Source organism: Lissotriton helveticus, chromosome 6, assembly GCF_964261635.1.
Source record: "Lissotriton helveticus chromosome 6, aLisHel1.1, whole genome shotgun sequence".
In the NCBI taxonomy this organism is placed as follows: Eukaryota; Metazoa; Chordata; class Amphibia; order Caudata; family Salamandridae; genus Lissotriton; species Lissotriton helveticus.
This window is the reverse complement of record NC_136067.1, coordinates 93,807,241-93,832,402: the sequence shown is the minus strand read 5'-3', so window position 1 is coordinate 93,832,402 and position 25,162 is coordinate 93,807,241. Positions and strand designations below refer to the sequence as shown.

Sequence of the window (25,162 nt, the reverse complement as noted above, 5' to 3'; positions counted from 1 at the left end):
AAAATGTAAGCTCGAACTGAACTCAATGTGTTTGTGTGCACAAAACAATTATTTGATGTGAAAAATAATTATCTGTTTGTATATTATCCTATCACTGTCAGTCTTTCAGCACATGTTTATTAATTGAAATTGTTAGGGGACTACGACTCCCAGGAGACATCAGGCATACACCCTGTCGTTCACAGTAAATGAGGTCAAAGCATTTCCTTGACAGTTAATGTTTAAAATCCAAGGTCAGTTGTGAAAATGTATTTAGGAAGGACAATTACAGATGGACCTAGACACAATAACATATCATACCAACAAAACTAAATATTCTCTAATAATGAATTAGCCAACACAAATTTAAGAATGAAGTTGGAAAAGAATTGCCAGTTATATTTATATGTTTATTGACATATTTGAATGTATAAAAAATATTGTATTTATAATAGATGTCTGATATTTATATTTAGTCAATTTGTTTCCAAAAATAATATAATAACTCTTTTGAAAATTAATACAAAAAATTCATATAGGCAGAAAATATTATTGAAAGGCATGAACAATAATTTCATGGCTAGACAGATAAGTAGATCCTACGTGCGTTTCGGCTATCAGCCTTCATCAGGTAGCATTATTAGAATCGATGAATAACCTTTCCATAAATCAAGGGTGAATTCCTAGGTAGTTCACAGAGCTGAGTAAATGATAAAGGCTTCAATTCAAAGTGTACTTACTCAGCATCCCTGATGTTTATTTACATACGCGCGTAGGATCTACTTATCTGTCAAGCCATGAAATTATTGTTCATTGTTTATAGCTGCAATATCTGCTGCTGTAATAAAATCTGTCGAAACCGGCGGCTCTGGCAAATGGCTCAGGCTCTCCCCCAACCCCCTGGGGAGGGGGGGGGGGCGACCAAGCACTTTGCCAGGGCCAGTTTTGGGTCCCAGTTTGGCCCGGTATATAATACAGGTATAGTTCATGTGATCATAAATGAACATAATCCATAATATACACTTTGCTGATCAGTCGATACTGAGCAATTCGTAACGCCCTCAATTGGGCCCATACATTTAGTTATGATACAATTATAGAAACAGTCACACATTGACGCCAAAATTTTGCATGAGTTCTGAAATAAAATAAACTAAGAACTCACCCCCTTGAGTGCTTCTCATTTAGTTTGACTGCCTAAAGGGACATTGGAGCTACTATAAATAACACGGGTACAACTCTGCGACGAAAGCACCTGCCCGAGAGTGCACCGGCTAAGGTGGAACCGAGCAATAAAAAAAAATTATATATATATATATATATATATAATATATGTATATATCTTAGAGGAAAGCAAGGATCGGGATGGACTGCTCCACAAGGAAGGACAACACCACCCTTGGCAGAAACAAGGCTTTGAGTTCTGACTACTAACTTGTCCAGGAAGAAGGTGGTATATGGGGATTGCAGCAATAGTGGCTGACCCGGGCTCACTGTGTCACTGGATTCAAGATAGCCTGGCTGATGAGAGGTGATGCCCCTAAACCAGTCCCAGGATGCCAGTTTCTGGTCCAGGGAGGACCTAGATATGCAGTTCAGGAGGGACTGTTCCCATGAGTTTCTTGAGTTTCTGCACTGGCTCCCAGTCAAAAAAAGATTGTTGTTTGAGTCATTACTCATGTGTCATCGTATCCTTCAAAATGTGGCCCCCGCATATCTGGGGAATTTGGTCACCAAATACGTGCCAGGAAGGACCCTCAGATCCTGTGGGACTGGGCAGCTGGTAATCCCTACGATAAAGAAGGCGAGAATGGGTGGTCGCTCTTTTCGCTTTCTAGCAGCACAAAACTGGAACAAACTTCCTCTATCTCTTAGGCTGGAAAGGTCGGAACCTAATTTTAGGAAACTACTTAAAACTTATCTGTTCACTGCCTAGCTTTTTATGCTTTCTGCTGGCGTATTGCTCCACTGTTCGTCCTCTCACCCAGCGCGGAGACACGCCGAGATGGCATAACCAGGCGCTTTAGCTGAAGCGTGTGCGTCCCCCCGCTGCTGTCCTCTGCCTCGCTGAGACCGCCCCGTCGGCCCCGCCCCCCGCCGTAATATCTTGCGTGTGATTTACTTTTGTGCTGCTTTTATCGTTTTTTTCCCTTTCTGTTCTGTCCCCCATATTGTCTGCCTGTTTCCCATAGTGTGTGCCTTGGCGTTGTTCTGTGCCGTTCTCTGTGCCCCTGTGCCCCCCGCCCCGCTCCCCGCTTCCCGCTGCCTGCGTGCGGCCACGCCCCCTTTACCTTCTGTGCCCTCCCCGCTCCCGCCTCCCAGCTGCTCCTCCCTCCCTCCCACTTCGCCATAAATGGCGACCGTGCATACGCACACGTTGACGCGCAGCGGGCCGCCAAAGGCGCGCCAAAGGTAAGCCCGTCTGCGCCCGTCCGCACCTGGACCGCGCCCAGTGCCATGACCCCTGGCTCCCACAGACGCCAGCCCCCCGCCGGACCTACACCACCACCGAACTCAACGCACTCAACACCGGACGGATCCCGGGATTCCACCGAGCCACACCAAGACGAACCCACGGACCCTTCTCCTGCCAATCCTGCAAGTTCACCTGCATCCGGTCCTGCACCGCACCCGCCAAGCCGAGCACCAGCAGCAACCACCTGAAGTGCATCCTACTCAACACCCGCTCCGTCCACAGACACGCCATCGAACTCTGGATCCTCCTCGGCACCACATCCCCGGATGTCGCATTCCTCATGGAAACCTGGATGAACGCCTCCTCAGCGCCCGACATCGCCATCGCCATCCCGGACGGCTACAAGATCATCCGGAGGGACCGCGTCAACCAGACAGGAGGAGGCATCGCCATCATCCACAGGAACACCATCCGCATCACGACCAACACCGATGACACCCTCGCGCCCACCGAACACCTGCACTTCCAGATCCACATCAACCCCAAAACCACCCAAAGAGGCACCCTCATCTACAGACCCCCGGGACCACGCACACAATTCAGCGAAGACATCGCCGACTTCATCAGCCCGCACGCCCTCCCCTCCGCCGACTACATCCTCCTCAACTTCCACCTGGAGAACAACAACGACCGCAACACCGCCACCCTGCTGGACAACCTCGCCAACCTCGGTCTCAAGCAGCTGGTGACCACCCCCACCCACTACGCCGGACACGCACTCGACCCCGTCTTCTCATCCAGCAAAGACATCGCCTTCAGCCATGCCACCGGACTCCACTGGACGGACCACAGCTGCATCCACTTCAGCTTCAGAAGAACAACGGTCCACCACCACCAGCAACAAATCGCACGCAGAAGCTGGAACAAGATCACAGCCGACCAGCTCGCCGCATCCCTGAGCCAGCACCCCCCACCCAGCTCAGCGGACCCCAGCCAGGCCGCCGACAACCTCACGAAATGGATCAGCAGCTGCGCAGACGACCTCGCCCCACTGAGGACCCCGCCTAGCAGACCCGGCAGCAAGAAAGCACCCTGGTTCACCGACGAACTCAAGAGCTCCAAGAAGAACTGCTGAGTCCTCGAGAGAGCCTGGCGCAGAGACCCAACACCTGACAACATGACCACCCTCAAGCTTGCCACCCGAAAACACCATCAACTGATCCACGCCACCAAGAAAACTGGATTCAAGGACCGACTAGACAACAACGCACACAACAGCAAGGAACTCTTCAACATCGTCAAAGAGCTCTCCAACCCCGACGCCGGAAACAACGACATCACCCCATCTCAAGACCTCTGCAACTCCCTCGCCTCCTACTTCCACAACAAGACCGCTGACATTCACAACAGCTTCAGCACTCAACCAACGCTCCCCACGACCGCACCGACGCCCCCCACCACCACACTCCGCACCTGGACCTCGATCAGCACCGAAGACACCATCCGCACGATGAACACCATCTACTCCGGATCACCAACCGACCCCTGCCCTCACCACGTCTTCAACAAGGCCGACACTGTCATCGCACCCCACCTGCGAGACATCATCAACACCTCCTTCGACACCGCAACCTTCCCTGAGAGCTGGAAGCACGCCGAACTCAGCGCTCTACTGAAGAAACCAACAGCGGACCCCACCGAACTCAAAAACTACCGCCCCATCTCGCTCCTCCCGTTTCCTGCCAAAGTCATCAAGAAGACCGTCAACAAGCAGCTGGCTGCCTTCCTCGAGACGAACGGATCCCTCGATCCCTCGCAGTCTGGCTTCCGGGCCAACCACAGCACCGAGACCGCCCTTATCGCAGCCACCGATGACATCCGAGCCCTGCTCGACAACGGAGAAACAGCGGCCCTCTACCTCCTGGACCTCTCCGCGGCATTCGACACTGTCTGCCACCGCACCCTAGTGCAGCGCCTCAGCAACGTCGGAATCCAGGAGAAGGCACTGGATTGGATCATCTCCTTCCTCGCCGGGAGGACACAGAGAGTCCGCCTACCCCCGTTCAGATCAGAAGCCACCGAAGTCATCTGCGGCGTTCCTCAGGGCTCCTCGCTCAGCCCCACCCTCTTCAATGTCTACATGAGCCCCCTCGCGGCCATCGCATGCCAACACAACCTCAACATCATCTCCTACGCCGACGTCACTCAGCTGATCCTCTCCCTCACCAAGGACCCCGCCACCGCCAGAGCCAACCTACACGAAGGGATGACAAACGTAGCCGAGTGGATGACGACCAGCCGCTTAACATCTGAACTCAGACAAGACGGAAGTTCTCATCCTGTGATCCTCACCCTCCGCCTGGGGCGACTCCTGGTGGCCCCCCGCCCTGGGCAGCGCACCCAAACCGACAGACCACGCACGCAACCTGGGCTTCATCCTGGACTCCTCCCTCTCCATGACCAGACAAGTCAACGCCGTCTCCTCGTCTTGCTTCAACATCCTGCGCATGCTACGTAAGATCTTCCGGTGGATCCCCACCGAGACCAGGAAGACGGTCACCCAGGCCCTCGTCACCAGCCGACTTGACTACGGCAACGCCCTCTACGCCAGAACCACCGCCAAGCTCCAGAAGAGACTCCAGCGGATCCAGAACGCCTCAGCAAGACTAATGCTCGACATCCCCCGACACAGCCATATCTCCGGACACTTGAGAGACCTGCACTGGCTCCCGGTCAACAAGAGAATCACCTTCCGTCTCCTCACCCACGCTCACAAAGCCCTACACAACCAAGGCCCAAGATACCTCAACAGCCGCCTCAACTTCTACACTCCCTTCCGCCAGCTTCGGTCGACCAGCCACGCCCTCGCCCCCATCCCCCGCATGCGAAGAGCCACAACAGGAGGAAGGTCCTTCTCCTACCTGGCCGCCAAGACCTGGAATGCCCTCCCGACCCACCTCCGCCTGACCCAAGACCACCTCGCCTTCAGGAAGCAGCTCAAGACCTGGCTGTTCGAACAGTAGCGGACCCCCCTCCGCAGCGCCTTGAGACCCTCCGGGTGAGTAGTGCGCTATATAAATGTTGATTGATTGATTGATTCCATGGACGGTCTGTCGTCTATTATGATGCCCGGATTTTTCACCCATTTTTTAGGTTTAGGGGCCTCACCAAATTCCGCAGGCCACCACTCCGCGGACCATGACTCCTCAGCTTTCCCCAATAGCAAGATTTCTGTTTAATTGGAGTTCAGTTGTAGGAAGTTCCTCCTCATCCATGTGGCAATTTTTAACATGCAGCTCTTGAATTTTTACCTGGTCACAGCTTGGTCCTTCTCTATGGGGACTATCACCTGAGTGTCGTCCGCATAGGAGATTGTTTGGAACCCTCATGATCTGATAATAGGGACCAGGGAAGACACATAGATATTGAATAGAGAGGGGCTTAGGATAGAGCCCTGTGGTACCCCCTTATCTACACTTGTTGTGTGGGACACAAATGTGTCCAGCTGTATACATTGTGATCTGTCAGACAGAAATCTATGCATCCATTTTAGTGCCGATCCTCTGACACCAATCTCTTGCAGCTTGTCCAAAAGAATTCCGTGAGAGATGGTGTCAAAGGCTTCCAACAGATCCAAAAGGACCAGCATTGTCGGTGTATCCTGATCCAACAGCATTCTTATTGCATCCATCACCTCTGACAGAGCAGATTCCGTGCTGTAACAGGCGCGGAAACCTGATTGTGAGGGACCGAGCAGGTTATTCTGATCCAGGTAGCCAGAAAGCTGTCAATTAACCAGAGTTGAACAAGGCAGAAGCGAGATTGGTCTGTAGTTGTGATGGTCTGTGGGATCCGCTAGTGCTTTCTTAAGCCGTGGTTTCATAAAAAGCCTGCTTTTTTTATGAGGGAAACAAAGAAGTGTCCAGTGACACATTGCAAACTTCCATAATTGGAAGTCAGTGCCAGATCAGAGATTTTGTGAGGGGTGGGGCTACATCTGGCAGCGACCCTGACCTGCTATGTGTTAGCAGAGGAAACACTTGTTCCATGGTGATGGTTGAAAAGGTTTCAAGACTTGGGGAGAGAAAACCCGCCTCCTCTTCAAGATCAAAGGAGTTCTATATTTTGTGTCAATCTTCTGTATGAAATGGGAAGCTAACTCATCACATAACTTCTGAGTGGGTAGGTGCGAAGGGTTAGTCGCTCTAGGATTGGTAAATTCTTTAAGAATCTTAAAGAGCTCTTTCGAGGAGTGTTTTGCCTTGGTGATTCGTGTACCTGAATAAGATTTCCTGGCGATGTTACAATTCTTTAAGTACGTTCCGTGTAGTGTTTTGTATACCAGCTTATCCTCCTCCAATTTTGATTTCCTCCATTTCCGCTTTCTGATTCTACAGTTGGCTTTTTTTGCCTTCAGGCTTTCTGAGTACCAAGGAGCTGGGGCAATCCTATCCCGGACTATAACTGACCTAATCGGTGCAATAATATCAAAGGCCTCTGTTATCACGTCTCTAATAAATGCAAAGCTGTGTCACTGTCAATACAGTTGCCAAGTGATGTTGGGGAGAATACGCGCTAAAAGCTGTTGGAGCCACCTTCCTCCATGCACTTCAGGAGCTACTACGCCCTTGAGGCTTGTCTGATGGTTTCAGGATAGTCAGAGAGAAGCCCAGAGCCAAATGGTCCATCCAGCTTAGCTTTAAGGGGGGCTCTACTCTAATCTCCTTGATGTCAGTAAAGATGTTATCCAGCGTATGTCCCGCTGTGTGTGTTGAACTACTTATTTTGGGAAAGAGACCTAGGGATTCCATGGCTGCTAATAAGCTTGTGGAATCTAAGTTATCTGTAATGTCTAAATGATGGTTAAAATCCCCTCGGAGTAGGAAATTATCTGCTTGCATATTATAAGGAGCGAGATTTTCCAATAATGCAGCGCAGAAAGATTTCTTGCTTTCCCCAGGAGGATGATAGACTAACACTCTGTGGAGAAGTGTGGCTCAGTGGTTAGAGGCGGCAGACCCGGAAGCTGAGATCAGCCGTGGACCAGGGTTCGATTCCCCGCCTCGGCGGGTCTCGGGCTCAAAAATTCCACGGACTCGACAATTCTCGCTCCGGTGCCTACTCGACTCACGGGGTCACACTCTGCGACTCTGGGCAATAGCTTGCTTAATCTCCACTACGGCCCCTCGCGGCGGGATGCCTGGCTTTCACCTTGTGAATACCCTGCCGGGGTATCTCTCACAGGGGAATACCAGGACGGGTTCCCTAAGCAAGCGCCTTGAGACCCCTGGGTGAAACGTGCGCTATATAAATCGAAATACATTTACATTTACATTTACATACACTCTGTTCATCACCACCCCCTTTTCAGACTAACACTCCCGTCACCCTTACGCCGTGAGTCAGTTCCATTAGGAAGGTACATATAGGAGGCCAAATGCATAGGTTTTGCAGATCAGAGTACCAGACACTTTGAGTCCAGTCCGGGGCTGTCAGAATTAGCTGAGTTTGGCCTGAATATGCTCCACTGGATTTTTGGCTGTCCAGGCATCCCTTAATAAAATGTCATTTGATAGTTCCAGGCTCTTTGTGGACAAGACAGATTCATTGTTGGATAAGTTCAGAGATAACCTTGCTCTAGAGACCCACTTCAGAACACTTTCTGGACCCACAGAAGATCACTAGAAAACTGGATCTGCTGTCTGTGACCTGAGAGCAACCATGAAAGACTAGACTTCTTCCTTCTTGTACCCAGGACAAAGAAGTGGATTCCAAGGGTCAGTTGGATGACCTGTGTGGGTACCGGGCAATAACAAGCTGCAAGGAGCCTTCTACTTGAAGTCCCCAGCTGCTGACCAGTAGCATCTAGACCTGGACCGGACCTTGGTGGGGGCCTCTTAAGTGCTTCCCAGAGGTCCTGGGAGCCTTAGAAATGACCTAGGGAAGCTGCTCCAGAAACCCTGAAATGTTGGGACTTACCAGACAAATCAGAAGGTAAAATCTTTGCCCAGGATGAACCTGGTTAGTGTATCCGACCTACACTCCATCTGGGTTATCCTGAAAATGCAGCTAGGTACCGATCTACCGCGACCATAGACTATCATTGGTGCTTTGTGCTTTTTGGTGTTATTTTCCCTTAACCTTAAATCTTCATAAGCTCCTATCTACGGTTCCCCTTATTATAATTTTGTCTTTTTGGTGTCATTTTATGTTTGAGGCATGTGTGCAGTAGATACACATGCTTTGCATACTCCTGCCATCTAGTGTTGGGTCTGGATGTTTGCAAGTTGTTTTTCTTCGACAAAGTCTTTTCCAGTCACGAGGTAAGGTGACGCCTCCTTTCAGTGATAATGCGCATGGACATCGACTTCATTGTTAGAATGTTTTCTTTCCGCCATTGGGTTTAAACGTGGTTTGCGGAGCTCCGGTTCGAAACCATCCTTCGGGATCCCCTTGGTGCGCAACCCACTATACCCTCATCGGTATTGTTAGCATACATGTTTCACTATTCTCCATGTGTCAAATAAATTGGAAAAATCTCCTTCTTCAGTCGAGAAGACATCGTAGGCCTAGACGCAATGGTTGACTTCCACTCCATTCCGTATTAGCTAGTCTTCTGCCGATGGAACGGACTCGGTTTCAATTTCGTCCTCGGTGCCACTCCAAGGATCTGGGCACCAACCTGCACAAAGTCTGCAACTTGTGCCTCTCACTGGAGCACAAGGAAGAGGATTACGAGGCTTGTCGATCGTTCCGATCAAAAAAGACTTTGCGGGATCGTCAGGCTCGATGAAGAAACATGTAGCGACAAAACATTGAACACACTCCAGATATCTTTGGGGAAGATGGTGGCGTCATTGTGGAAGAGGAGGATGCCTTCTCTATCCAAGAATTGGATTCCGACCTGGAAATCGGGTAGAGCCCGAAGACATTCCAGCAGAACAGGGTGCTGTGTGTAACAAAGCCTCTTTGCCCCTCAAACTCTGTGCCATTAAACAAAAGGCTTCGAGCCACCACTGCCTTCTGGCCATGGTCGGAACCAAGACACTGCTTCTAATGGCCCTCCCTCAAGCTTAGCACCATAACAGTCAGGCAAGCCTCTCGGCTCGTGACCGAGTAATGAAAAGACATCTTTGGAACCGAAATCTTCAGCTCCAAAAGACAAAAAAGACAAATCTGGTTAGGCACCGAACTTTTCGGCACCAAAATCAAAAGATACCCTTAAAAAGCCTCAGGAACCTCTCTTCGACATTATGGAGGAGAAACTGAGCCCTAAGCAAAAGAAAATTTACATTAATCCAGATACTGGACATTTATTGGCTAAAGGTGTCACACAATCATAAAGGAGAATTATCTCAGAGGACACTTGCTACAAAATTCCACTAAAAAAGAAGAAGGACATGGCTACAAGTCTCATCTACCCTAATCCTCAATCCCCTTCACCATCTTCACCACTACTAGGCTCAGACCCTTTACACATAACACTTCAGGGTTCTCTACACACACAGCCTGATATAGGGGATGAGGATGACAATAGTCCACTACCAACAGACCAATGGGATGACTATACTATTGATCCAACAATGGATAATTACCCCTGATTTATATCCTGCAAAACCATCACCTCCTGATGACAACGTAGCCTATCAGGAGTTGATCCCCAGGGCAACATCACACCATGGTGCTACATGATACAAAGAATCTTTAGAAGAAGACTTTTTGTTTGAGACACTAGGTTCTACACATAGAACAAATCAAAATGTGCCTATGTTAAAAGGCATGATGAGGCATGCTGATGACATTTTTAAAGACCCTGAACATGCCTGTATATTAACACCTAGGGTTGACAAAAATTAAAAACCTCCAATATCTGACCCATTTTTATTAAGGAGTAGTTGCCTTTAGATTCTTTAGTAGTATCTAATGCTCGTAAAAGAGCAAACTCACATACTTCAGCAAATGCACCTCCTCCGGACAAGGAGTTTAAATGAATAGATGCACAAACCAATGGCGAATCGCCAACACACAAGGTCTAATGGCCACATACGATAGGGCCCACTGGGATGAAATTGAGGACCTACACCAACACGTCCCAGAGGAGTATAAAAAAAGAACACAATAGCTAGTGCAAGAAGGTAAACTAATATTTAATTCCTCCATTAGATGTGCTCTAGATGCTGCTGATACTGCAGCAAGGGGAATTAACACCAGCATTCTCCTTAGACGACATGCAGCGCTCAGGATTTCTGGGTTTAAACCAGAGTTTCAGCAATCTATTCTCAATACTCCTTTTGACAAAGAACACCTTTTTGGACCTCAATTAGATGAGGCACTGAAACAAATGAAAAAAGACACACAGTCCTGCCAAGTATCACGCATCAGGCGTGACGCTAACGCATTTCAGTGTGGTGATCCGCATCACCGCACTGAAATGCATTGTCACGCTTTTTGATACTATCTCAGCATCCCTGGCACTGCCTAAATATCATGGATCAGTGAAAGTGTGGCACCTGGCAGCGCACCATTCCTGGCGAGCGCTCACTGTTCTCCCTGCAGGCTTGAGTCTTGCAGCAGTGTTGAGGCTGCTGTAAGGCTCACGGCACAATGCAACAATGTTTCTTGGTGATTTACGTGGCACCGCCCGGCTTTCACGCAACCTGACGTCATGGTAGTGTGACCAGTATTAGTCTGGCGCTGCGGGCGGGGTTGGGAGACGTTAAGTCAAAGTCCTGCTTGCGAGGCGGGGAGTTTGTTTTAGGAGAAAGTGGTTTTGGCTGGCTAAAGGTGTGCAAGCGCCACCGCAGTTTTGGCGCTCGCAGCACTGCCTGCTGATTGCACTGCCCAGGTCGCCATTACGTGCTGACTGTACCATGGTGAATTACATTTTTCATCACCGGAGATCAGCTGTGGCGCTTTGAATTGCACGGAGAGGCAGAAAATAAATAAAAAAAAGTTGCAGCAGCATTGGCCAGGACTTTCACTGCAGCACCCGAGTCCAGGTCAGAATACTCTCTGAGGAGGCACGCGGCAATCGCTAATTGCCGCGGTGGCTTGAACTCTAGTTACTGCAACTTGGAGAAGTAAGTGCGGCCGCCGACTGTGTGTGTGTGTGAATAATGAATTCCTTCAGACAGCGCGGGATCGGCAGCGGGTGCCGGTAGTGTACAAAACTCACTGTAACTCCGACGTTTTGTAGTGTCCTGGCATGGCTGCATCTTCCATTATTGCTATTTTATTTCGCATATATTTACCATGTTTGAAACTGTCTGCCTAATTGGGATGAGCGGTGAATTGGGCCTCTTTCGATTACAAACGTAGGAGTGAATAATGAAATGTCATGGCATTGAAACCCTTCACTATGTAAATAACCTTATTTTTATGCTGCTCCATGACTAAAAATATCCCACTGTGTATTCACACCCAGAGGTGCAATTTCGGGGAGGGGAGGAGGGGGGTAGAAATAGGCAGAGTGGAGCTGCAGCGGCTGGAAGAAGGGGTGAAAAACAACAAAGCCTGGTTAACCCGCAAACGGTCTTTTAAAGGCCTGTGAAGTGCTCGGGTACAGCTGTCTCAGCAGCCCGGGCTGACACACACCAGGGCCCTTTCCCTAGGGGCATTGCTCGGCTGTGTTCACACCTGCCCTCTGCATTCTCCCCTGAAGACTTTCCATTCCCATGCCCAGGGGGGAGGCTCAGTGAGAGGACCTGTACCTTCCGACACGTCCCCGAGCTTCACGTCCCTCCCATTCTGCTTCGCAGGCAGAGAGCCCACCAGGCTGCACTCAGGTCCCTGGGTTGCCTGTCACAGGCCTAGAATTGCCGCCCTGGAAGCCTCCCAGCCGTTTGCCTTCTGCTCAAAAATATAATCACTGGAGAAGCAGAGACTCGGGGTTGAGTCTGAGGGTGTGTGTCTGCCGAGCCGAAGCATGTCAACTGATGCATGCACGACGCTCTCCTGTCATCCTGCTACTGCCTCCTGCAACCCCCACAGGGCTATGAAAGTTTTGATTTTATTTTAATGCATACAGCATGCTTTTCAAAAGAATCGGCATTCTGTGGTCTAGTAACCTTTGATTTGTCTCTCAGAAGCTAGGAAAGAGCTCAGTGCGAGTGCAATTTCCACCGGCTCGAATGAGAAGAGTCTGGGGTAATTTAAAACAGGTTTCTGACAGCAATAAGCTATCATCTATGTTGTATGGGAGGAGAGTATTGCACCGGCCTCAGCCTGTGAAGATAATGCAGAATGGTGCTAGGCAGCCTGTCTGTGCGCATGTCAGATGAGACAGTGTGACACTTAGATAACTTTGATGTCTTTAGGTAACTTGTTCATGTTGGTGCCTCACCACACATCCTTCCTGTTGGGCCAGGTCCCATGTGGACAGAGACCATTTCTAGTGCTTTGCAGCACTTTTAAGAAGATGTTCTTGGAGTTTCTAGTTGTTCAAATGGGTGTAATTTCTGATATGTATATGTTTCCCTCATCTTCATTACTTGATTTTGCTTGTGAGAAAGTGTCACTCCTAGTTGTTGAAATGTCACTCATAATTACACTGACATTTTGAAAATGTCACACATAGCAATCTGAAACCTTGGCAGCTATGGACACAGAGGTGGCAAAATCTATGGGAGCACTTCAGTCCCCATCTAACAGAGGCTCCTTTCGCCGTTCATTTTATAGAGGAGGATCCAGGGGTAATTCCTTGGACCCTAATGTCTCCTCATATAAATCCAACACACAAACCTCTCCATCTAGAGGTTTCTATAGAAGTGGGTACAGAGGAAACAACTTCAAGGGCAGAGGTAAAGGCACATCAACATGTACCTCTCCATCTCCCAATAAGCAGTGATTTGCCTACAATTCCCCCGATCATCTTACACCTGTCGGGGCAAGACTTCAGCAATTCTTTCCCACTTGGCAATTAATAACATCAGACAAATGGGTATTAGACATTAACCAACATGGTTATTGCCTGGAGCTTACCAGCAATCCTTCCAATATTCCACCTCACACTCATAAACATTTGTTTAGCACCAACAGCACCTCAAACAAGAAGTACAAGCTATTTTAACAAAAGGAGCTATAGAACCAGTTCCATTACAACACCAAGGGACAGGGGTTTACTCACTGTACTTCCTAATGCCCAAAAAGGACGGCTTTCTATGACCAATATTAGATCTCAGAATGTGAAACCTATACATATTGTCAGTTCATTTCCATATGGGTACACTTCAGCAAGTCCTCTCACTTCTACAACAAGGTGACTTTTTGTCCATGCTAGACTTAAAAGACACATACTTCCACATTCCTGTTCACTCAGCACATCGCAAATATCTTCGATTTGTGATAGCAGGGAAACACTATCAGTTCAAAGTACTCCCATTTGGAGTTACTACTGCACCCAGAGTCTTCCCATATCTAGACGATTGGCTCATCAAAGCCAACACAAAGCAAAAGTGTTTGCATCACACTCAGACTACAATAGACCTCCATCAATTAGGATTTACAGTCAATACGCGAAAGTCTCGGCTTCAGCCCTCACAAATGCAGTCCTATCTGGGAGCGGTACTAAACACTCAAAACAGCTCCAGCTTCTCCCAATGCTGACAGGATTAGAAATTTTCAAACTCCGTTGCTACAATTTCAAACCAACCAATACCTATCAGTCAGGACGGTAAACATCACTTACAACAAAACTTTTACAACGCACTACCATTACAACGCGGTCATTACAACGCAAACTATTACAACGCATTGTGCTGGGGGGCGCTCTAGGATAGGGAATAGGTTAATTTACTATCCAATAACTTTCCCTAGTGTCCACGGGGACTGGAGTTGGAATAGTAAATTAAACTATTCACTATCCAACACCCAAAAGCGCTATGCGTTGTAATGGTATGCGATGTAAAAACCGCGTTGTAAAGGCAGGCGTTGTAATAGCCTGCGTTGTAACGTCATACATCCATCAGGACTTTCATGCAACTACTAGAGATGATGGCATCATGCATTGCAATGATGCCTCATGCAAGATTACACATGCATCCCCTACAGGAATTCTTAGCATGTCAGTGTAATCAATCACAGGGTCAATTAACAGATCTACTGGTGGTAGACAGCCACACCCATTGCTCTCTGAAGTAGGGGAACACATTAAACCTATCAAAAGGGCGGCCCTTCATCGATCCTATTCTGCAAATCGTACTAACAGCGGACGCATCTGTCACAGGTTGGGGTGCCCATCTACAAAATCTAACAATTCAGAGTCTCTAGGACAACAAGCACAAAAGTCTCCACATCAACTATCCGGAGCTTTTAGCTGTATATCTAGCACTAAAAGCTTTTCAGCCTTACCTCTTAGAGAAAGTTGTCCTAGTCCACACAGACAAAATAACAGCCATGTACTATGTACAAAAACAGGGAGGACACACTCTCTACAGCTATCAGGCCTCTCTCAAACCATTTGGCATTGGGTAATACATCACAAAGTTCATCTTCCGGCAGAGCACATCCCAGGCAAGCACATCAAATCTCTGACTTCCTCAGCAGGATGCGGCAACAAATACATGAATTTGAACTTCATCCCCAGGTACTCTTTTCATACTTCCAAAAATGGGGATTCCCACAAATAGATCTCTTTGCCACAGCAGACAACTCAAAATGCCCAAACTTCGCCTCCAGGTTCCCCCACCCTCTATCCAAAGGCAATGCCCTATGGATGAACTGGTCAGGGATAATCGCCTACGCTTTTATGCCTCTCCCCTTCTTCCTTTTCTGTTTCGAAAACTCAGGCAAACATCACGCACACTAATTTTAGTAGCTCCGACATGGGCATATTTTTTTGTTTGAATATCTTTTATTAGTTTTCAGTACATATTCACAGTGCATGTCGATAGAAGAAACATGAAATGCAACAACCCATCCCTGAGGTTTACAAAGACAATCAGAAGCAATAACAATATTCTTTGGGACATTGATCACACATCATGTCCTGCAAGTCAAGAGGAGAAAAAAAAAATCAACTTTCTCAAAGGGCGTGTCAGTCCCAAGGATAAATCTCCTCTGTATGAAACAATAGGCTTGTATTGGGAAGAGACAATAGGTCAAGCAACGAGAAACCATAGTGATCCCCGAGGCGTAACCTGAACAAATAAAAGTGGTATGTGTGGAAGAAAGGCTTCAGAGAGTGTACAGCCATGCAGCTCAGGTGTGAACGCAACCTGGGGTCCATGGACGCGACATGAAATTACATTGCCCTGTAAGCATTTGTCTCCCTCAGCCCCTGTCCAACAACAGGTATGTGGCGTGTCGCCCAAAGGTGATCCCATGATGAGATGCTGTGAGTCAAAGAACAATGTATTTATAATAGCATATTTAAAACATCCGAACAAACGTGTCAAGTGGGAGAACTGCTATGACACCGAAACTTGGCCAACAGGGGAGAGGGGAAAAAGATTGGAGAAGAGAAAAGAAGGTCTATAGAACTAAAAAAGGAAAAAGGAGACAACAGAAGGAAAAAGAAAAAAGATAATGCAAATAAATTGGGAAGCAAGTAGTGCGTCCAGATGTATCCATGGACATGTGTCTCTGGTTCTAGGGAGAGGCCAGTGTGGGTGTAGGGAGGCAGGAGTCCAATATGATCTAAGTCCCGTAATAAGGGGGGGGGTCAACCCGTCATGGGCAATAGGCATCAAGTCCCCCACGCTGAAGGGGGGGCAGGGCCACTGTCATGCGGGGTAGTAGTGGCAGCATGTGGCGCAGGTGCGGCCTGTTGTGTTCAGATACCGGGCAAGAAACGTTTGCGTGGGTGTGCAGCTCTCCATCCCGCCCGCCGTCCAAACTGGGTCCGGAGGGAAAAGTGTTTATGTAATTCCCTGATCGAGACATGCCTGATGGAAGGACCTCGGGGTGTCGTCCCAAAGCTGCGCTATGGGGAACTTTCTCGCCGTCTCCTCCCTGTGAAGGGTAGTGCTTTCCGCTCTCGCCCAATTATCAAAAGAGGCACGCATGTGGAGGTTCGCTACACTTCCAGCGCTTAGTGAGAAGTCTCTTGGCTGTGATGAGCCCGAGATCCCAGAATCTAGAAGGTACCTTGTTATGTTTTGTCCTCTTGTATAGGCCCAGCAGACATGTCTCCCATGTGTGCTGTCGGTTCTCGCCAACCCCTTTCGCAAGCAGGGACGTCACGGTGTGCCAATATGTTTGTATGTGGGGACAGGTCCAGAGCATATGGAGGAGATCCGATCCGATCAGTAAGCATCTCGGACACGCGGAGGTGTTGACCGCAAAATACTTATTAATTTTATCCGGTGACAAATACGCACGATGCAATATATAAAACTGAATTAGTTTGAAGCGGGAGTTGCATGGAACATTGATGGGGCCAGCTAGCACTACTGCCCATTCCTTATCTGTCCACTCCTTTCCCTGTCTGCTGCCCTCTTATCTCGTAGTGATTGGAAGGTACACTGTGTGTGTGTCAAGAGAGCTTGCGCCAGCCAGTGAACCACATGGGAGCCATTACCCATGACATGTAAGTACTGCACCAGGAGGTGTGTAAGCAGCTCCTCCGAGATGTCACCCCAGGCTCTTACGAATGTGCGTATGAGGGATGCATGCAAGAGAAACTGCCCAGCTGGAAGGCCCATGTCTGTGGCTAGCGTTTCAAAGGGAACTAGGGCACCGTCTGTATACAAATCTTCCATCGTGTCCACCCCGGCCTGTGTCCATCGCTCCAGTGCAGCCTCCACCACCACCCCGCTGTCCCGGGGCATGCCCAACAGTGGGAGCACCGGGGCATAGGGCTTCACAGTGCGGGTAAGTTTCAGGCTACATGCATAGCATATGCGGGCCACTGCCAAATGTAACTGCAACGGGTAGGGGGTTTTGGTCAAGGGGTGGAACAGTGTATAGACCTGTGTGTGAGTCAAGATAGTAGCGTTCGTGGCAGTATCGCACAGGTTCTTCCCGCTCAGCCATCCGGCAACCCATTGCAGCTGCGCCGCTAGGTAATAAAGTTCCTGATTGGGGACAGCAAGGCCTCCAGCATGTGTAGGCGTGTAGAGTTTCTTCAGTGCTACTCGAGGTCTCCCAGTGTTCCATATAAGGTTTCTGATCGAAGTTTCCAGCTCCCGAAAGATCTGACCCGGGACATATACTGGGATGTTGGAATAATAATACAGCAGCCTTGGTAAGACTATCATTTTTGTCAGTGTAACACGGCTGGGTTCATTAAGGGGGAGGGTCTTCCAACAGGCCATCTGTGCCTGCAAGGAAGAGATAGCTCGCACCAGGTTACCCTCCAATACATCAGCAGGGTTCTATAAATGTTGATACAGAGGTATCGGAACGTGGCGGGATACCAAGTGAGTCGTTCATTGTTTATGCTAACCTCACACTCCTGCACATCCGGGCTGAAGGCCCACATGGGCTAATTAACCATGGTTCACCACACTGTTAGAACTATCACTGGTTCCACATCAAAAGCTACACCTTGCAGCAGTAGCTGCTTTTCTTCAGAACAGACAACACTTCTTTTGCTCAAGGTTCCAGTCATTAAAGCCTTTATGGACGGCTTTAAAAGAGTAATACTACCCAGTGTACCACCTGCACCAGTTTGGAATCTTAACATCATTCTAACAAGGCTCATGGGTCCACTTTTTGAGCCATTACACAATTGTTCACTCTAACTTCTTTCATGGAAGGTTGCCTTTATAATTGCTATCACTTCATTAAGGAGTGTTGGTGAGCTACAGGCATTAACCTTAGAAGAACCCTTCTTTCAACTTGATAAAGATAGAGTAGTTCTTCATAAAAACCCAAAATTCCTTCCAAAAGTGGTTTCTGCTTTTCATATAAACCAATCAGTTGAGTTACCTGTGTTCTTTCCTCAACCTGATGCAGGGGCAGAAAGGGTTCTTCACACACTTGATGTTAAAAGATCACTATTATACTATATTGAGAGGACAAAAGAATTTTGTAAAACAAAGCAGCTTTTTGCTGCATTTGCTCCACCTCACAAAGGCAATCCTATCTCTAAATCTAGTATTTCTAGATGGATTGCTAAATGTATTCACACTTGCTGTATTAAAGCTAAAAGGACTTGATCTATACCTCTAAGAGCACATTCCACTAGACGTAGAGGAGCATCTACGGCCTTTTTAGGTACCATTAGCATTGCTGACATATGTAAGGCAGGAACATGGTCTACACCACACACATTTACCAAACATTATTGTGTGGATTTATTAGCACGTCAACAGCTAATGTAGGACAAGCAGTGCTAAAAAAACACTTTTTCAAACAACTGCAACACCTTCTGGTTAGCCACCGCTTTGGGAGAATACTGCAAAGCATGTGTATCTACAGCACACATGCCTCGAGCGGATTATGTTACATACCCTGTAAGCATCTGTTCTTGACATGTAGAGCTGTAGATTCACATGCGCCCTCCCTCCTCCCCTGACACCTGTAGTTTTGCAGTTCTTAGTATTTACATTACATACGCATGGACATCTCTATACTTCACTTACTTACTCCATTCTCACCCTCTTGCGGAAAAACAATCTAACAATGGAGTCGATGACCATGGTCATCATCACCGAAAGGAAAAGTCACTTCACCTCGTGACTGGAAAAGACTTCTTCAAAGAAAAACAACTTGCAAACATCCAGACCCAACACTTGATGGCAGGAGTATGCAAAGCATGTGAATGTACAGCTCTACATGCCAAGAACAGATGCTTTGATGCTAATATACATAATCCTTATTAAAGTTTACTCCAGTTTTCTAATTCGGGTTCGGATTTTGATTGATATATATTTTTACTTTATTACTGGGTTTTTTACTGCATAAATACTTTCCACATTGACCTAGGTTAAGCCTGTCTGCTCTGTCCGATAGCTACCAGGGGATTTAGTTAAGGTTAATTTAGTTCCGTGTAGGATTCATCCTCAAAAGGGTTGTGATAATATCTTAAAGTGGGCTGTCACCCATTCCAAATAATTTAATTTGTTACAATCATGATTTGTATTTTGTTAGGAAAGTAGAAATGAGATTTATCACAAAATGCTTCTGAAGGCTAAATAGAAGTATTGATTTATGTAATAATGTTTTTGATTGGTTACCAGTTTCCACAATTGTGTGAGTATAATCAACCAACAATGCATATTATCATTAAATGAGCTACTCTAAGTCGAATGTGGAAATGCATCAATAGGAATCCAAGTGATAGGTCCCTGGGGTTACCTATTTTGATCAGTTCAAACCTCAATATATGTTTCAGTATTGGTTCAAATGGAGGGGGTCTTCATTTGTGCACTGTACTTAGCATGTTTCCCTGGCTCACTTTGTGAGCATTTTTCTTCTGTTATTTGTTCTCCTCTTCAGGGCGCGCTGGTCGGGGTTGTTGGAAAAGTCGGCTGCGGAAAAAGCTCCCTCCTTGCAGCAATCACTGGAGAACTGAACAGGTAATGTTAAGTTAATTGAGACTCAGTTATAATTTAATGTGATAATCACATTCCATTAAAGACCAGACTCGCAGTTACACCCTGGAACAAATAACCCAGGCCCAAATCTTGATCTCCTGGTGCCACTAAAGAGTTTCAGACACCTCTCCTAGGAACTTAGCTCTAATCAGCTATAGAAAATTCCGTTCTCATTTAGAATAATGCACTATTTGAGAGCAGACGCACAGATACAACTAAAACTTAAAATATCTGATAGAGACATTTAGCCGCAGATTCCTTACCTTTGAATTGCCCAAGAGCCCGAAGGCCAGAGCCATGAAGAACACTGAATCTGGTGCAGAAAACTACGGCCCTGAAAGGAAAAAAGCGTGTCCCTATAAATACGTTCGCAGAGTGGGAAGGATGAGTTGGTCTGTAAGAAATCTGCAGCTATATCATGTCTCCACCAGATAGGGCATTACCAAAGGTAAGTAACTTCTCCAACGTGTTCATGCATTATTTATTTATTTATTTATTTATAACAATAGCAGCAGACCATGACAGGAAAAAATGGTATTCACAGCAAGTACGCCATGAACAACTTGGGTGAATAACATAAACAGTATAGAGGCCACGATAACTGGTGAGTCAGTCACAATGTAAGACAGTACATTTGTCTACATTACGATATAGGTATTTACAAAGAGGGCATGATAGAAGAAAGATCAGATTTTGGCAGATAGCTGCCTGGCGATGGTAGGGTGAGGTGGGGAAAGTGTCTACAGAGGTTATTGAGAGTCCTTATGGTTTTAAACCTTGTCAAATGCCAAGAGCGGATGTGAGGAAGACCTACTACTACAATAATCTAGATTGCCAAAGACTATTGGAGATCAGTGATTTGACAGGATGGAGGAGAATTCTAGGTCAGATTTCATGGATGTTTCTAATTGATTCAGTGGTGGCTGTGGTAGTTAACAAAGAATCAATAAGCATAGTAGGGTTGATGTATATGTAAAAGTTTCTAGCCAATAGTGTTGGCATGAGACTCTACATCTTGGATTAGTTTAGCTTGAGAGAGTAGAGTGCTATCTTGTGTTAGAGATGAGGCCTTTGTTTAAAGATGGGGGAGAAAGTTGGGGACAAAAGAATATAAAGAGTCAAACAAGTAAATAATATCACCTAGAGATGTAGTGTAACGTGAGAAAAGCAGTAGACCTAGCAGTGATCCCTGTGGTGCCGCATCATCTGAAAATGCTGGTGCGCAGCAGGGTCATTGTACCTGGCAGAGGCATACTGAAAAGTCTCAGAAATGGGGTAGGGAGGGTCTAGAGGGGTTTATTTAACGACCAGGCAGCTCTAACCCCTACAGATACTGGAACAACAAGATGAGATGCCTGGTCCACAAAGAATTTTTGTGTGTTGTGTCAGAACTAGAACCGTGAACCCATCAGGTCACACCTGGAGTAACACTGGGTTGAAATAAGTCCCATCAGCCCACCCTTATGATGGAATATCGTCATGTGGGAACCTGTATCATAAATCCAGATCTCACCCAGCGCACCTGGTGATGGTGCGGAGATGGATTTTGAAAGTATTCTTCCAGACCACAGTGTTCTTCAGATAGTGCTAATGGAGTGCAGTGCCAGTGAAAAATAAAGTGAAAAGTGAGAATAAAATTAACTCTCAGGACAAAAATTAAGTTTAATAGGTATTGTCCTAAGGTCAAAGCTTAAAAAAAAGCCAGATAGTTTAAAATAATAACTATCGGATGGCACCGTGCAGTGGGGTCAACATGTTTCAGCTCAATTGGACAGAGTGTCCAAGCTTTCTTCAGGACCAGATGGTATCGGCGACTGCATTTAGAAAAGTTTTGCTAAAGTATGTGCACAGATATTTTTGGGAAATTCCTACCAGAGACTTTGAGCCCAAATGTTTTCTGGTGGATATCCAATCATTCGTTCTCTCCTAGAAGAAAAACAAGTGCACAACAGCAAACAATGACATAGTGCATGATGGTGTCTCGGAAAAAAGAACACAACACAACAACACAAACTAGGCGAAAAGAGAAAATCTCTACGCCACTCAGAAGACAGGAAGTTCTCCTGGTATTACCAATACACAGTTAGAGAAAAAGTATTTATAAAATATAGCTTACCCAGCATTCTGTGGGAAGTTACCTCACCTCCGGCACCCGCTCGGGAAGAAGGAGGCACCGCTCTGTTAAAGTGGAAATGACACAGAGGACCTCAGTGACTCATCAGAGGTACCTCAAACAAATTGATTGGTCATTCTCAATAGTTTTACTAACATAAAAACCAGTTGTTCTAAGAGAGACTCAACCCAAACAGACCAATGACTGTCACTCAGCATAGAGGGTTAAAAATTAAAATCAATACAATCTCATCTAACAGTCTGATAGAAAGAGAGTGTGACCTGTTTAAAAAGAAGTATTTCAAAAAAAGCAGGACAAAAGGTTAGGGGATAAAGCTTATCTATGAAGCTAGCTGGAAATATGAGTCAAATCTCCCTTAAGTAGAAAAGAAATGGGAGCTACCTCATATCTATACCTCCCAGGCTAAGGTCTAGTATAATGAAGAGACCCTACCTATCCGTCGGTTCCTCTAGGCCGGCGTCCGAGAGGGAGTGGAGGTGACTGATCGCCACTCGCGCCTCTCTTTTTATACTTGTAGTGATGTAGGTTAATTGTTTGATAGGGCACACCTGGCCGATTCAGAATTTTATTAGCACCAAACTGCGCCGAATCTGAGTCGTAACAGTTTTAGCGCAACGCGCATGCCCCGGTAAAGAACTAAACCGCGCATGCGCTTCATGGAAGACGCTGTTCTAACCGCGCATGCGCTGAAAAGCGGCATCACGGTAGGCGCGTATGGCAAAGTTATAATTTAAACCCGTGTGCCCAGAATCGAAAAACCTCGCGATTGAAGTAAGCGAGGTATGCTCGAGTATTTAAACTCTACCGGTTCATCCCAATTCTGGCTTACTGTAAGCGCCGGTGGTACACCTACCTGCGCGTGCGCCTCACAGGAACGCTGCTCTAACCGCGCATGCGCTGACACGGTAAGCGCGTGTGACAAGGTTAGACCGGTATGCCTCAAATAGAAAAGAAAAGACCCTCGCGATTAATGTTTTAGCAAGGTATGCTTAAGTGTTAAACTCTGCAGGTTTAACCTGGCTTACTGTAAGATGTCAAAGCAGTGCTCAGCTAATTAAAGTAAAATAAACAGTAAAAAAACGGGGACAACCAACACAGACAATCAAGGATGTCGTAGGAATCACAATGATGTAACTCCTAAGTACATTTTACATTTTAGGAGCAGGCTGCAAAAACCTTAGAGAAACCACATATCTATCATGTGGCTCTAGAGTATAGTGAAGATGTTCATCGCTATTCAATAAAGGCCATGTATTGTTATTCAGTTAGGGCCAAGAGCTATGTGACACAACATCAAAAATGGAATCAATTACAGCGATGTCCATGGTATGTCGTCATTCAAGCCCTTGGTATCGCTTTTAAGATGGAAAATCCATTTCTGCTCTTTAATGAATAAAAATCTTGACACATCACTTATGTGGGGAGGAATATAAGGATGTTCTAGAACCACCCACTGCATATCATCTGCTGTGTGTTTGAGAGTCAGGAAATGATTGGTAAGTCTCGTAGATTGTTTGTGGCACCTAATGGTACTTTTATGTTCCCCAATCCGTAATTTGATTTTACGGGTGGTGTATCCGATATACCTTAAGGAACATGGACAGGTGATCATGTAAATTACTCTGTCTGTGTTACAATTAGTATGTTTTTTGAGGAGCCACGTCCTCCCTGTCCCAAGCTTTGACCTTAGGACAATACCTATTAAACTTAATTTTTGTCCTGAGAGTTAATTTTATTCTCACTTTTCACTTTATTTTTCACTGGCACTGCACTCCATTAGCACTATCTGAAGAACACTGTGGTCTGGAAGAATACTTTCAAAATCCATCTCCGCACCATCACCAGGTGCGCTGGGTGAGATCTGGATTTATGATACAGGTTCCCACATGACGATATTCCATCATAAGGGTGGGCTGATGGGACTTATTTCAACCCAGTGTTACTCCAGGTGTGACCTGATGGGTTCACGGTTCTAGTTCTGACACAACACACAAAAAAAATTTGTGGACCAGGCATCTCCTCTTGTTGTTCCAGCATACTGAAAAGTACCATACTTTCACCATGAAGCTATGAATAATTTTTTCAAGTGCAAATGGCCGAAACTGCCCCTCCACCTCCCCCCCAGATTTCATACTACAACTAACCCCTCCTGGTGTGTATACAAACACCCTTATACATTCCAACACCTTGCTCTGGTTCTGCAATATTCTCACGTAATACATCTTTTTTTTTTTTGTTTAATAAATTTTTATTGAAAATTTTTGCAAGTAAAACAGAGTACCTGCCATAAATTGGAAACATATGAACGAAAATAGGGAGATACTATCAGGCATAGCATTATGTGATGAAATACAGCAAAACGGGGGATGCAAAGGAAGGGTAAGGGTGAAATAGAAGGAAAGAAAGAAAGAAGAAAAGAAAGAAAAGGAAAAAGAGAAAGGAAGGAAGAGGAAGAAAAGAGAAGAGATGAGGAAAAGGTAGATAGTGCTCAGTGGGATATAGTAGTAGAGGAAAGATGAGAAACAAAGGGTAGCCATAGAAGATCAGATTTTATTTTTTGAGGAATGGAGGAGGAGGATACAGTGGCAATTCTATGTTCGTCACAAATAAAATTCCACCACATGGATTAAGATATTTTGGAATTATCTTTCCATGACGATAGAATGACCTTAAGAGCTAGAGCAATAAAGAGGTCAAACAACTTAGATGCAGATGGGGTTATATCAATATCAGTGGAAAGGGAGCCTAGAAAAACATGCAGAAAAGATACATCATTATTAAACTTAAAAATTGAGATGCAAACCTTCCAAACTGAACTCCAAAAGGAATAAACCTTAGTACATTCACATAGCAAATGGATTAACGTACCTGGAGCATTAGAACAAGACCAACATAAGGAAGAGGAAGTGGGAGAAAATTTACAAATGCTAACGGGAGTAATAACCGCTCTACAATAGACAAAATATAGAGATTGAGTCACACAGGCAGCTGCAGAGACTTTAAATAACTTTGCCCAAATTTTCTCCCACAAATTAATGGAAAAGGAGACAGATAAGTCATTTTCCCAAGTAAGTTCAACAGGAGATTTAAGACGGGATTGGGTAGCAGATAGCAATATGTTGTAAACCAGAGCAGCCTTAGGGGTTTGGGTAG

The 25,162-nt window shown here is 46.3% G+C and overlaps 1 protein-coding gene across 1 annotated transcript in view; it reads left to right on the top strand.

Moving 5' to 3' along the window:
• Window positions 1-25,162, top strand: part of LOC144762273 (ATP-binding cassette sub-family C member 10-like) — a 993,059-nt gene that overhangs the window by 249,065 nt on the left and 718,832 nt on the right. The window contains exon 7 of the mRNA XM_078647415.1: window positions 19,778-19,857. Within this exon, the coding sequence (XP_078503541.1) occupies window positions 19,778-19,857 (80 nt within the window). The remainder of the gene's footprint in view (window positions 1-19,777; window positions 19,858-25,162) is intronic.